Source organism: Poecile atricapillus, chromosome 27, assembly GCF_030490865.1.
Source record: "Poecile atricapillus isolate bPoeAtr1 chromosome 27, bPoeAtr1.hap1, whole genome shotgun sequence".
NCBI lineage: Eukaryota > Metazoa > Chordata > Aves > Passeriformes > Paridae > Poecile > Poecile atricapillus.
In genome coordinates, this window is record NC_081275.1 from 1,369,917 (window position 1) to 1,382,375 (window position 12,459).

Genomic DNA, 12,459 nt, shown 5'->3' on the forward strand with positions numbered 1-12,459 from the left:
TTCCCATTTCGGAGAATTTTCCAGCCATTTCCATTTCCATTTCCCAGAATTTTCCAGACATTTCCATTTCCCAGCATTTCCTGGCCATTTCCCCTTCCCAGAATTTTCCAGCCATTCCTCTTTCCCAGAATTTCGGAGTCATTTTTCCTCCCCCAGAATTTCCTGTCCATTTCCCTTTCCTGGAATTTTCCGGCCGCTTGCCTCAGTTTCCCTCCACGGATAAACCCCCCCCGTGCCACATCCAGGGGTGGGAAAAAGCTGGAAAATCCCAGATTTTTCCCGATCCCCTTTTCCCAGGCAAGCAGCCCAAAGGCTCCTTCCCCATCGAGCGCTACCAGGCCCAGCTGGATTCCCAGCTCCGGAAAGATTCCCGGAAAAGGTGCTGCTTCCGGCTGCTCTGTCCTGGCAAACGCTCCTACGAGGTGGGAATCGGTGGGAAAATGGGAATTCTGGGGGAAAAAAATTGGGAATTTTGGGGGGGGAAATGGGAATTTTGTGGGGAAATGGGAATTTTGTGGGGAAATGGGAATTTGGGAGGTAAACCAGGAATTTTAGGGGGGAAATGGGAATGGATTTCCATGTATTTCCGTGGATTTCTGTGGGTTTCCATGGATTTTTGTCGATTTTCATGGAATTCCACGGATTTCCATGGCTTTCCATGGATGAGTCCCTCCAGCTCTCCTGGCTGTGCTCCGCTCCCGCTCGGAGCCGGGTGACAAATCCCGGGAATGGTTTTTCCCGGTGCCCCGGGGTCGGGAATGGCGGATCCCTGTCCCCGAATCCCAAATCCCGGGATAACGGATTCTCCCGGCAGTTCACAGCTCCGAGCCCGGCCGAGGCCCAGGACTGGGTGGAGCAGATCCGCTTCCTCCTCAAGGGTGAGTCCGGAGCAGCTCCCGGATTTTGGGATCCTTGGGAAGCGTTTTCCCACCGGGATCCATCCTGGTGGATTTGGGTTTGGGGGGACTTGCCCCAGATGGAGAAAATTCCAGAAATTCCCTGGATTTCCCAGGCAGGATCCATCCCTTCAGGCCCCCATGGAATTTGGGGTCATTCCCTGGGATTTTCCATCTTTCCTTGGGGTTTTCCCATCGTTTTTTCCCAGTTCTCTGCTGTAGGGTTTGGAGCTCGGTCCCACCCCTCTGGAATTGGGAGAATTCCCACTTTTCATCCCACTTTCCCTCTCTCCCAGCTGGGTTTGCTCCAGCAGGAGACAGAGAAAATTCCAGAAACCCTCTGGAATTTTCCAGAACCTCTGGAACCCCCCCCTGGCTCCGACCCTTCAGGATTCATCCCAGAATTTGGGGTTATTTCCTGGGATTTTCCAGCTTTCCTTGGGGTTTTTTTCCATATTTCCTTAATTTTTCCCTTGGATTTTCACCCGTTCTCAGGCGCAGGATCATGGATCGATCCCACCCCTCTGAGGTCGGGAGAATTCCCGCTTTTCCATCCCCTTTTCCCTGTTTCCCGGCAGACCTGAGCTCCCTGACCATTCCCTGTGACGAGGATGAGGAGGAGGAGGAGGAGGAGGAGGAGCTCTCCAAGGACCGGGACAGCTCCGATTCCATGAACAATTCCCAAAATTCCACCCTGAATCCGGAAGAGCCGGAGCTGGAAGGCGACGACATCTACGAGGTGTTGCCAGGTGAGCTCCCAAATTCCCAATTTTTCCTTGGAAAAATGCGAGGAAACCTCGGCCGGAGCCATTCCCACACCTCCACCCGAAATTCCAAGCTTTTATCCCGTTTCTTTATTCCCAGTTTTTGATGGACATCCCAAATCCCGACCTTGTTTTTCTGGGAATTTCAAATCTGGGAATTCTGCTGGAGCAGCTCTCGGAGCTTTCCTGGATTCTCATGGGTTTCCATGGATTTTCGTTGACTTTATGGGTTTCCATGGATTTCCATGGATTTGCATAGGTTTTCATGGATTCTCATGGATTTCCATGGATTTCCATGGATTTTCATGGGTCTTCTTGGGTTTCCATGGATTTCCATGGGTTTTCATGACTTTTCATGGATTTCCATAGGTTTTCCATGGATTTTCATGGGTTTCCATGGGTTTTTCCTTGGATTTCCATGGGTTTCCATACATTTCCATGGATTTCCATGGGTTTTTCCTTGGAATTCCATGGATTTCCATGTTTTTTCCTTGGATTTCCATGCATTTCCATGGGTTTTTCCTTGGATTTCCATGGATTTCCGTGGTTTTTCCTTGGATTTCCATGCATTCCCATGGGTTTCTCCTTGGATTTCCATGCATTCCCATGTTTTTTTCCCTTGGAATTCCATGCATTTCCACAGATTTCCACGGATCAAACTCTCCACCTTCCCCGGGATAACCCACCCCACCCTTCATCCCAAACCCCCAAAAACCCCGGAAAAAAACAAAAAAAAACCAACCAATCCCAAACCCCTCCCTCGCCTTCCTTCACCTCCCGACCAAAAAAATCCCGGGAGACAGGAAGAGAAAAAAAAAAACGGGAAAAGCCACGGAGCGGCCGTTTCCCGGCGTTAATGAAGTTTTACACAAACAGACGCGGCCGAGGCCAAATAAAATTTCACAGGTGATAAATTTTTCCAATTTCCCGGGAAGGATGGGATGGGAATGTTCAGTCGGGAGTGAAGGTGTCCGCTCGGAAGCGCCGAGCGCTGCCGGGGAATTTTATCGCCTGGAAAATTGAATCAAATTGCTCCATTAAAAAACTCGGCTCCGCCGAGATTCCGAAGCTTCCCCGGGATGCGCCGGCGGCTCCGGAGCCCCGGGGTGAGGATCCCAAAAGTGGAGAGGGAGGGAGAAGTCGGATGTTCCAAAGTTTTCCCGGCTTTTTTTCTTTGGATTCGATCTTGGAAAATCCAAGTTGGGTGGGATTGGGAAGGCAGAGCTTCACTTCCAGGCTTGATTCCAGGAAAACACCCGGATCCATCGGATTTGATCCAGGAAAACTTCAGGATCCATCAAATTTGATCCAGGAAAACATCTGGATCCCAGATTTAACTCCAGGAAAACTTCAGGATCCATCATATTTGATCCAGGAAAACTTCAGGATCCCGGATTTAATTCCAGGAAATCCCCTGGATAGTGGAGAGGGGCTGCTCCCATCCCCACGGATCCCATTCCCGGATTTCCCAGCTCCAAATCCCTCAGGAATGTGCCTGGACACGGAGCTGGCAGGGATGGGAAGGGATTTTCCATGGATGGGAAGGGATTTTCCATGGATGGGAAATGGGTTTTCCATGGATGAGGACGGGAATTTGGGATGCTCCACGCAGCTCCACCCCCTTCCCGTTTTTCCAGCCCCTCTGGAATCTGCCTCTCCATGGGATCATTCCTTCCATCCCTTCCTCCTCCTCTTCCCAAATCCTCTTTCTCCCGAATTCATTCCCAGCCTGGAATTTCCCCTCTGGAATCTCCTTTTCCCAAGGCACCTCTCTCTCCCCACGGGAACACCCAGAATTCCCAAATTTGTTTTTCCCACGACAATTCCCATTTTCCATGAAAATCTTCTCCGATGATTCCTCTCTCCGCAATCAATCCCTGAATTTTTTATTCCCAGGATTCTCTCGGAGCCCTGAGAGCCGGAGCTGCGACATTCCCAGATTTTCCCGGATTTTTCTGCTGCTTTTCCCTGATTTTTCCAACGTTTTTTCCCTCCCCAGATGAGGAGCCGGAGCCGCCATTCCCTGAGGATGAGGAAGATTTCGGGAGCGGGGACGGTAAGATCCCAATCCAAAGGATTTCCGGGATATGGACGGGGGGAATATTTTGGGATTTTGGCCACTTTGGAGCATCCTGGGCTGGGGAAAATGTGGGGAACGGGAGAATTCCCGGGATTTGACGGATGAGCCTCTTGGCAATGGCGGAATTCCCGCTGGGAATTCCAACCTCCACTCGATGGGATGAGGAGGCATCTCCCAAAATTCCGGGGATAAAGGAAGTGTTTGGGGTTTCCAAATGGGATTTTTATCCCTAAAAGGCCAGGGAGGCGTCCCAGGGGAATTTTGGGATGGTTCCTGCGGATCCGTGGATCCCACCGGATATTCCCGGGATGCCTCCAGAGCCCTCCCATCCCTCCGGGAAGGAGCTGGGACGAGGAGAATTCCTGGGAAAGGACGGAAAACTGGGACAGAACTCTCAGGGGAGCACCAATCCCTTCAGCCAGGATGGAATTCCATGGAATTCCTGGCCTTGTCCAACCTCAACATTCCACATTCCCGGGGGATTCGGAGCCTTTCCCATCCCAGAGGAGCTCCGGGAAAACTTTTGGCTGGGGAATGGCCTTGGAGCTCCTGTTCCTATGAATCCCTCACCCCCTCCCAACCCTTCCTTTCCCTTTTTCCCAGAAAATTCCGACTGGGATTACTCCCGGTATTACCAGGGACTGTGGGATTGCCGCGGGGACAACCCCGACGAGCTCTCCTTCCGACGGGGCGACCTCATCCGTGTCCTCAGCAAGGTAGGAGCCGGAATTTTGGGGAATTCTGGGGGGAATTTTGGGGGGAATCTTTTGGGGAATTTTGGGGGATTTTTGGGGATTTTTTTGGGGAATTTTTGGGGAATTTTTGGGGGGAATATTTGGGGAATTTTTGGCTCTTTTCCCATTTTATTTCCCATTTCCAACGGGGTGACCTCATCCGTACCCTGAAGCGAGGCAGGAGCCGGAATTTTTTGGGATTCGGGCTCGGTTTCAAGGCCAAAAGTTGCTAAAATTGCTCCAAATTCAGATTTCAATTTAAATTAATGATTGGGGGCGGTCCTGGTTTTACTGGTCTTTACTGGGGCTAACTGGTTTTTACTGGTGTTACTCAGTTTTCCTGGGTTTTATTGTGTTTTACTGAATTTTATTGGGTTTTTATTGTGTTTTTGCTCGTTTTTACTGGGTTTTACTGGTCTTCACTGGGTTGCACTGGTATTTACTGGTTTTTACTGGTTTTTATTGGGTTTTACTGGATTTTATTTGGTTTTACCAGGTTTTTACTGGTCTTTACTGGCTTTCACTGGTTTTTACTGTTTTTTTATTGGGTTTTTTACTGGGTTTTCACTGTTGTTTACTGGTTTCACTGGTCTTTACTGGTCTTTACTGCTCTTTACTGGTTTTTACTGGTCTTTACTGGTTTGGGGCCGGTTTGGGGCTGGTTTTGGGGCCTGGGAGCAGCTCCCGCTCTGGAAAGCCAGGAATTCCCCCTTTTCGGGGCCGGATTTGGGAATTCCGGGTGGTGTTTTCTGGGGATTAAACACGATCCCGGCGGGAATTCCGCCACTTCCAGCGGCTCCGGCCAATCCCAAGGGGTTTCCCGGTAAATTGGGGATGCGGGAAGAGGCAGCGGTGGGAGGAGGAGGAGGAGGAGGAGGAGGAGGAGGAAAGGTCGGGAATTCTCGCTCAGCTGCGCCTTCATTCCCTTCTCAATCTTGTCCCAATTAATTTCCCGGAATTAATCTCGCGGCTCCGAGCGCGGAACAGCGGCTCCTATAAAATCCCATCTGGCGCCTTCCCGGCCTGACATTCCCGGGAAACCTGGGAAAGCCGGGCCTGGGAATCACGGAATTGTGGCGGCTGGAAAAGGCCGCGGATCCCGTGGGAAGAGACCCCATCCCGGCGTTCCTCGGGATCTTCCCGGGAAATCCGGCCCTGTTTTATCCCGGGAATCCCGGGAATGCCGATCCCAAGGGAGCCTGGAGCCCCTGGATCTGGGAATGATCCCGCTGGGAATGGCGGGAGGGACGGATGGGGCAGCGGGAAGGCAGCGGTCACTGCGGTCAGTGTGGTCACTGTGGTCACTCCTGGTCACTCCTGGTCACCCCTGGTCACTCCTGGTCACTGCAGTCACTGTGGTCACTGTGGTCAGTGTGGTCAGTGTGGTCACTCGTGGTCACCCCTGGTCACTCCTGGTCACTCCTGGTCACTCCTCATCACTCCTGGTCACTGCGGTCAGTGTGGTCACTCCTGGTCACCCCTGGTCACTCCTGGTCACTGCAGTCACTGCGGTCACTGGTCACTGTGGTCAGTGTGGTCACTCCTGGTCACTCCTGGTCACTCCTGGTCACTGCAGTCACTGCAGTCACTGTGGTCAGTGCCATCACTCTGGTCACTCTGGTCACCCCTGGTCACTCCTGGTCACTGCGGTCACTGGTCAGTGCCATCACTCTGGTCACTCTGGTCATTCCTGGTCACTGCAGTCACTGGGGTCACTCCTGGTCACCCCTGGTCACTCTTGGTCATTCCTGGTCACTGCGGTCACTGTGCTCATTGGGGTCACCCCTGGTCATTCCTGGTCACTCTGGTCACTGCGGTCACTGCGGTCAGTGTGGTCAGTGTGGTCAGTGTGGTCATTGGTCACTGGTCAGTGTGGTCACTCCTGGTCACTCCTGGTCACTCCTGGTCACTCTTGGTCATTCCTGGTCACTCTGGTCACTGCGGTCAGTGTGGTCAGTGTGGTCACTCCTGGTCACTGTGGTCAGTGTGGTCACTCCTGGTCACTCTTTGTCACTCTTGGTCACTCTTGGTCATTCCTGGTCACTGCAGTCACTGTGGTCATTGGTCATTGGTCAGTGTGGTCACTCCTGGTCACTGTGGTCACTGTGGTCACTGTGGTCACTGTGGTCACTGTGGTCAGTGTGGTCAGTGTGGTCACTCCTGGTCACTCCTGGTCACTCCTGGTCACTCCTGGTCACTGTGGTCAGTGTGGTCATTGGTCACTGGTCAGTGTGGTCAGTGTGGTCATTGGTCACTGGTCAGTGTGGTCACTCCTGGTCACTCCTGGTCACTCTGGTCACCCCTGATCACCCCTGGTCACTGCGGTCACTCCGGGCTGGAATTCCCAGGATATTCCGGTATATTCTGGGAAATAAATGATCAATTAATAAATAATCTGGGAGATTAATGTTAATCAATTAATAAATGAACAGGTAAAGCGAGGTTAATTAATTAATAAATAATGAGGGAAAGAAATCCGTGATAAATTAATAAATAAAGAGGCAAATTGAGGTTAATTAATCAATAAACAGGAATTTAAATACATTATAAATTAATAAATAAACAGGTAAATAAACGGAAATTAATAAAATATAAATGCATAAATAAACAGGTTAAAAAAAGGTAACAAAATATTAATTAATCCATTATAAATTAATAAATAAACAGGTTTTAAAGAGGTAAAGAAATGTTCATTAATTTATTATAAATTAATAAAGAAACAGGTTTCAAAAAGGTAAATAAATATTAATTAATCCATTGTAAATTAATAAGTAAACAGGTAAACAAAGAGGTAAATAAATGGTAATTAATTAATTATAAATTAATAAAGAAACAAAGAAACAGAGAGGTAAATAAATGCTGATTAACACATTAGAAATTAATAAGTAAAAAGGTAAATAAATGGTGGTTAATTAATTAGAAATTAATAAATAAAAAGGTAAATAAATGGTAATTAATGCATTAGAAATTAAGAAATAAGCAGGTTAAACAAAGGTAAATAAATGGTAATAAATCAATTATCAGTTACTAAATAAATTAGTAAAAATTAGTAAATTAATAAATTGGACATTTTAATTGAAATCTTTTCCATTTTTCATATTTTACGGTTTTTACTTTGCATTTTATATTTTCATTTTTACATTTCATATCGGGCATTTTAATTGGTATCTTTTACTTTTTTAAAATTTACATTTTTTCTATTTTACATATTTTATATTTTCTATTTTTCTATTTTACATTTTTCTATTTTGCACTCTTTACTTTCTATTTTATATTTTAATTTTTATATTTCACAGGTTACATTTTAATTGATATTTTTTCTTTGAATCTGTATCTTTTATATTTTATTTATATTTTATTTATATTTAATTTCATTTATATTTAATTTATATTTTATTTATATTGTATTTCTATTTCATTTCTATTTTATTTATAATTTATTTTTTATATTTGATATATAAATAAAAACGTTTTTATTTTTTGAACAATTTTTTAATCGGATATTTGATATTTTTTTAGTTTCTAGATTAAATTTCATGTTTTGATTTTTATAATTTATATTTTACTTCTTTACATTCGATATTTTATATTCTACATTTTGTATTTTATATTTTATATTTTACAATTTAAATTTTATATTATACATTTTACATTTTATATTTTACATTTTATATTTTATATTTCACATTTTCTATTTTCCATTTTCCATTTCACATTTTATATTTCACATTTCCTATTTTGCAATCTAAATTTTACATTTCATATTTTACAATTTATATTTTACATTTTGTATATTTCACGTTTCCTATTTTGTATTTTTTCTTTTACATTTTATTTTCTATTTATTTTCTATTTTAATTTTCCTTTTCCCCTTCTCGATTCCACCCCTCCCCTGCCGGCAGAGTCGGGAATTTTTCCATGGAAAACAGCGGGAAAAGCAGAGAAACTGCAGGAAAAAAACGATTCAGAAATCCCAGAAATTCCCGAAATCCCAGAAATTCCCAAAATCCCAGAAATCCCAGAAATTCCAGGAATCCCCGGGCTCCTTTTCCCGGTTCTGACCCCAAATCCCAGCGGGAATTCCGCGGATGAATTCCCTGGGAGCGAATTCCAGAGATTCCCGGGTTCTGTTCCCTCCGGAATCCGCGGAATTCCCGCTCCTTGGAATTCCCCAAACAAAAACGATCCCAAAAAATCCCCCCCCCCAGCTGCGGGAAATCCGGGATCCTGGAATTCTGGAATTCTCCTTTATTCCCAGGTTTTTTTTAACCCCTTTTCCAGAAGGAAGATCCCGGTTTTATGGGAGGGGAAAAAGGGAATTCGGAATCCCCAAAAAAAGCCGGAATTCCCGACTCATGCCGGGAATTGTCCCCAGTAAATGTGGATTAAAACCACGGGAATTCATCCCGAGGAATGCCGGGATGAGGGAATTCATGGATCGGGGGCAAGGATGAGATTCCCGGCCTTTTCCTGATTTTTCCGTCGGATTTGGGATTCTGGGATGCGGGATGGGGGTGCTGGGTTGGGATTGGGATTGGGATTGGGAAGGGGCTGGGATGGGATCCTTGGGATGTTCCAGGAATGAGGGGAAACCATTCCCAGTGATGCCGATCCCAGAAAAAGGGGGAAGGATCCCAGTAAATCCCAGTTCCTGATCCCATGGGAAAACCCAATCCCAGTAAATCCCAGTTCCTGATCCCATGGGAAAACCCAATCCCAGTAAATCCCAGTTCCAGATCCCAGGAAAACCCGATCCCAGTAAATCCCAGTTCCTGATCCCATGGGAAAACCCGATCCCAGTAAATCCCAGTTCCAGATCCCAGGAAAACCCGATCCCAGTAAATCCCAGTTCCTGATCCCATGGGAAAACCCGATCCCAGTAAATCCCAGTTCCTGATCCCATGGGAAAACCCAATCCCAGTAAATCCCAGTTTCTGATCCCATGGGAAAACCCAATCCCAGTAAATCCCAGTTCCAGATCCCATGGGAAAACCCAATCCCAGTAAATCCCAGTTCCTGATCCCATGGGAAAACCCAATCCCAGTAAATCCCAGTTCCTGATCCCAGGAAAACCCAATCCCAGTAAATCCCAGTTCCTGATCCCATGGGAAAACCCAATCCCAGTAAATCCCAGTTCCAGATCCCAGGAAAACCCGATCCCAGTAAATCCCAGTTCCTGATCCCATGGGAAAACCCGATCCCAGTAAATCCCAGTTCCAGATCCCAGGAAAACCCGATCCCAGTAAATCCCAGTTCCTGATCCCATGGGAAAACCCGATCCCAGTAAATCCCAGTTCCTGATCCCATGGGAAAACCCGATCCCAGTAAATCCCAGTTTCTGATCCCATGGGAAAACCCAATCCCAGTAAATCCCAGTTCCAGATCCCATGGGAAAACCCAATCCCAGTAAATCCCAGTTCCTGATCCCATGGGAAAACCCAATCCCAGTAAATCCCAGTTCCTGATCCCAGGAAAACCCAATCCCAGTAAATCCCAGTTCCTGATCCCATGGGAAAACCCAATCCCAGTAAATCCCAGTTCCAGATCCCAGGAAAACCCAATCCCAGTAAATCCCAGTTTGGGAGCGGAGAGGGGAACACATTCCCAGTTCTCCCAGGGCCCCAATTCCAGTAACTCCCAGTTCTCCATTCCCAGTTCTCCATTCCCAGTTCTCCATTCCCAGTTCTCCCGGTTCTCCCAGTTCCCCATCCCAGTCCCGCCCCTGTCCCAGCCCCAGGTCCCTCCCTTTTCCCCAAATCCCTACAGCAATCCCGAGGGAAAATCCCCAAATTCCCAATCCCTGGGATCCCAAATTCCCAATCCCTGGGATCCCGAATTCCCAATCCCTGGGATCCCGAATTCCCAATCCCTGGGATCCCGAATTCCCAATCCCTGGGATCCCAAATTCCCAACCCCTGGGATCCCAAATTCCCAACCCCTGGGATCCCAAATTCCCAAGCCCTGGGATCCCAAATTCCCAATCCCTGGGATCCCAAATTCCCAGTCCCTGGGATCCCGAATTCCCAATCCCTGGGATCCCGAATTCCCAATCCCTGAGATCCCAGATTCCCAATCCCTGGGATCCCGAATTCCCAATCACTGGGATCCCAAATTCCCAATCCCTGGGATCCTGAATTCCCAATCGCTGGGATCCCAAATTCCCAACCCCTGGGATCCCAAATTCCCAAGTCCTGGGATCCCAAATTCCCAATCCCTGGGATCCCGAATTCCCAACCCCTGGGATCCTGAATTCCCAATCCCTGGGATCCCAAATTCCCAATCCCTGGGATCCCAAATTCCCAACCCCTGGGATCCCAAATTCCCAGAGCAGGGATCCCGCTGGAAGGAACCACCCGGGATTGGGATTTTCCCAAAAATCCAGGAAGCAAAGGGGCGGTTCTGGAATTCCCTGGAAAATTGAGCTGCGTCCCCATTCCCGATCCCATCCCAGGCCGGCCCCTCACCCCCTTTCCCTGCCCCAAATCCAGGGAATCTCTGGGAATTTGGAGGGGGAAGCGACCCCGGGGTTTTGTCTGGAAAGAGATTTTTGATGGGATTTTTAACAGGAATTTTGATCGGATTCCTGATGGGAATTCTGATCGGATTTGGGATCAGATTTTTTTTGGATGGGATTTGGGATCAGATTTTTCCGATGGGCTTTTTAATCGGAATTTTTTACGGCATTTTTGATGGGATTTGGGATCTCTTGGACCAGATTTTTAATCGGAATTTTTAGACGGGATTTTTTTTTTTAATCAGATTTTTTTATTTCTTTTTAATCGCAATTTTCACCCGATTTTCCATGGGATTTTTGGATCCATCCCCCACCCGCCTCTTTCCGCTCCCAAATCCTCATCCCGCTCCTTCCTCCGGCAATTCGGGATTCGGGAATTATCCCAAACCCTCCCCTCAGCTCCATCAGACTTTAAACCCCAAACCCTCGGAGCGAATTCCGCTCCAGGAACCAAATCCAAACCCCTCCCGCTTTTTTATTTCCCTTCATTTCATTTTCCTCCCCTTTTTTTTCCCCCCGCTGGGAGGACGGGAAATGTTCATTATTTCCCCCTCCTCTCTCCCCAACATCTCCACCATTAAACCCGGCAACTTTTTCCCGGTGAAAAACGGGCGATTTTCGCTTTCTTCTCCCTCCCCGCTCCGCAGCGGCGTTATTAAAATGCTAATTTCAACCAAAAAAAAATTAAAAAAATAAAAGAGATTTAAATATCTGCCGGTGCCGCGGCGTTAATTGCGGCCCGTAATGAGCTCTGGGGATGGGGGAGAGCAGCAGCCGCCGCCGCCTCATTAGCGGCGCCTTCATTAATTCCGCCGGCCCCGCGCTGACCCCGCGGGCCGCAGGTGGAGCCCGGGCCGGGCCGGGCTCGGTTCCCCCGGTAACGGCGGCGGGAGCGAGAGATGCTCCGGGGGATGCGGGGGAGAGCACCGGGGTGCGGGGGGGGACGGCTGGAGGGAGGGGGACGGCGATTTTGGGAGGTGCGGCGGCGATTTTGGGGGGTTTAGTCCTGATTTTGGGAGGTGCGGCGGCGATTTTGGGGGGTTCAGCCCCGATTCTGGGGGGTTCAGTCCCGATTTTGGGAGGTTCAGTCCCGATTTTGGAAGGTTCAGTCCTGATTCCTGCGTGTTTTCCACAAATTCTGGGAGGTTCAGTCCCGATTTTGGGGGGGTTCAGTCCTGATTTCGGGAGGTTCAGCCCTGATTTTGGGGGGTTCAGTCCCGATTTTTGGAGGTTCAGCCCTGATTTTGGGAGGTTCAGTCCCGATTTTTGGAGGTTCAGCCCTGATATTGGGGGGTTCAACCCCGATTTTGGGAGGTTCAGTCCTGATTTTGGGGGGTTTAGTCCTGATTTTGGGAGGTTCAGCCCCGATTTTGGGAGGTTCAGCCCCAATTTTGGGAGGTTCAGCCCCGATTTTGCGAGGTTCAGCCCCAATTTTGGGAGGTTCAGTCCTGATTCCTGCACGTTTTCCACA

General features: G+C 48.0%; 1 protein-coding gene across 1 annotated transcript in view; it reads left to right on the top strand.

The window, feature by feature from the left end:
• Positions 1-12,459, top strand: part of SKAP1 (src kinase associated phosphoprotein 1) — an 80,424-nt gene that overhangs the window by 61,731 nt on the left and 6,234 nt on the right. The window contains exons 7-11 of the mRNA XM_058858030.1: positions 298-422; positions 815-878; positions 1,475-1,645; positions 3,660-3,716; positions 4,344-4,456. Of these exons, the coding sequence (XP_058714013.1) occupies positions 298-422; positions 815-878; positions 1,475-1,645; positions 3,660-3,716; positions 4,344-4,456 (530 nt within the window). The remainder of the gene's footprint in view (positions 1-297; positions 423-814; positions 879-1,474; positions 1,646-3,659; positions 3,717-4,343; positions 4,457-12,459) is intronic.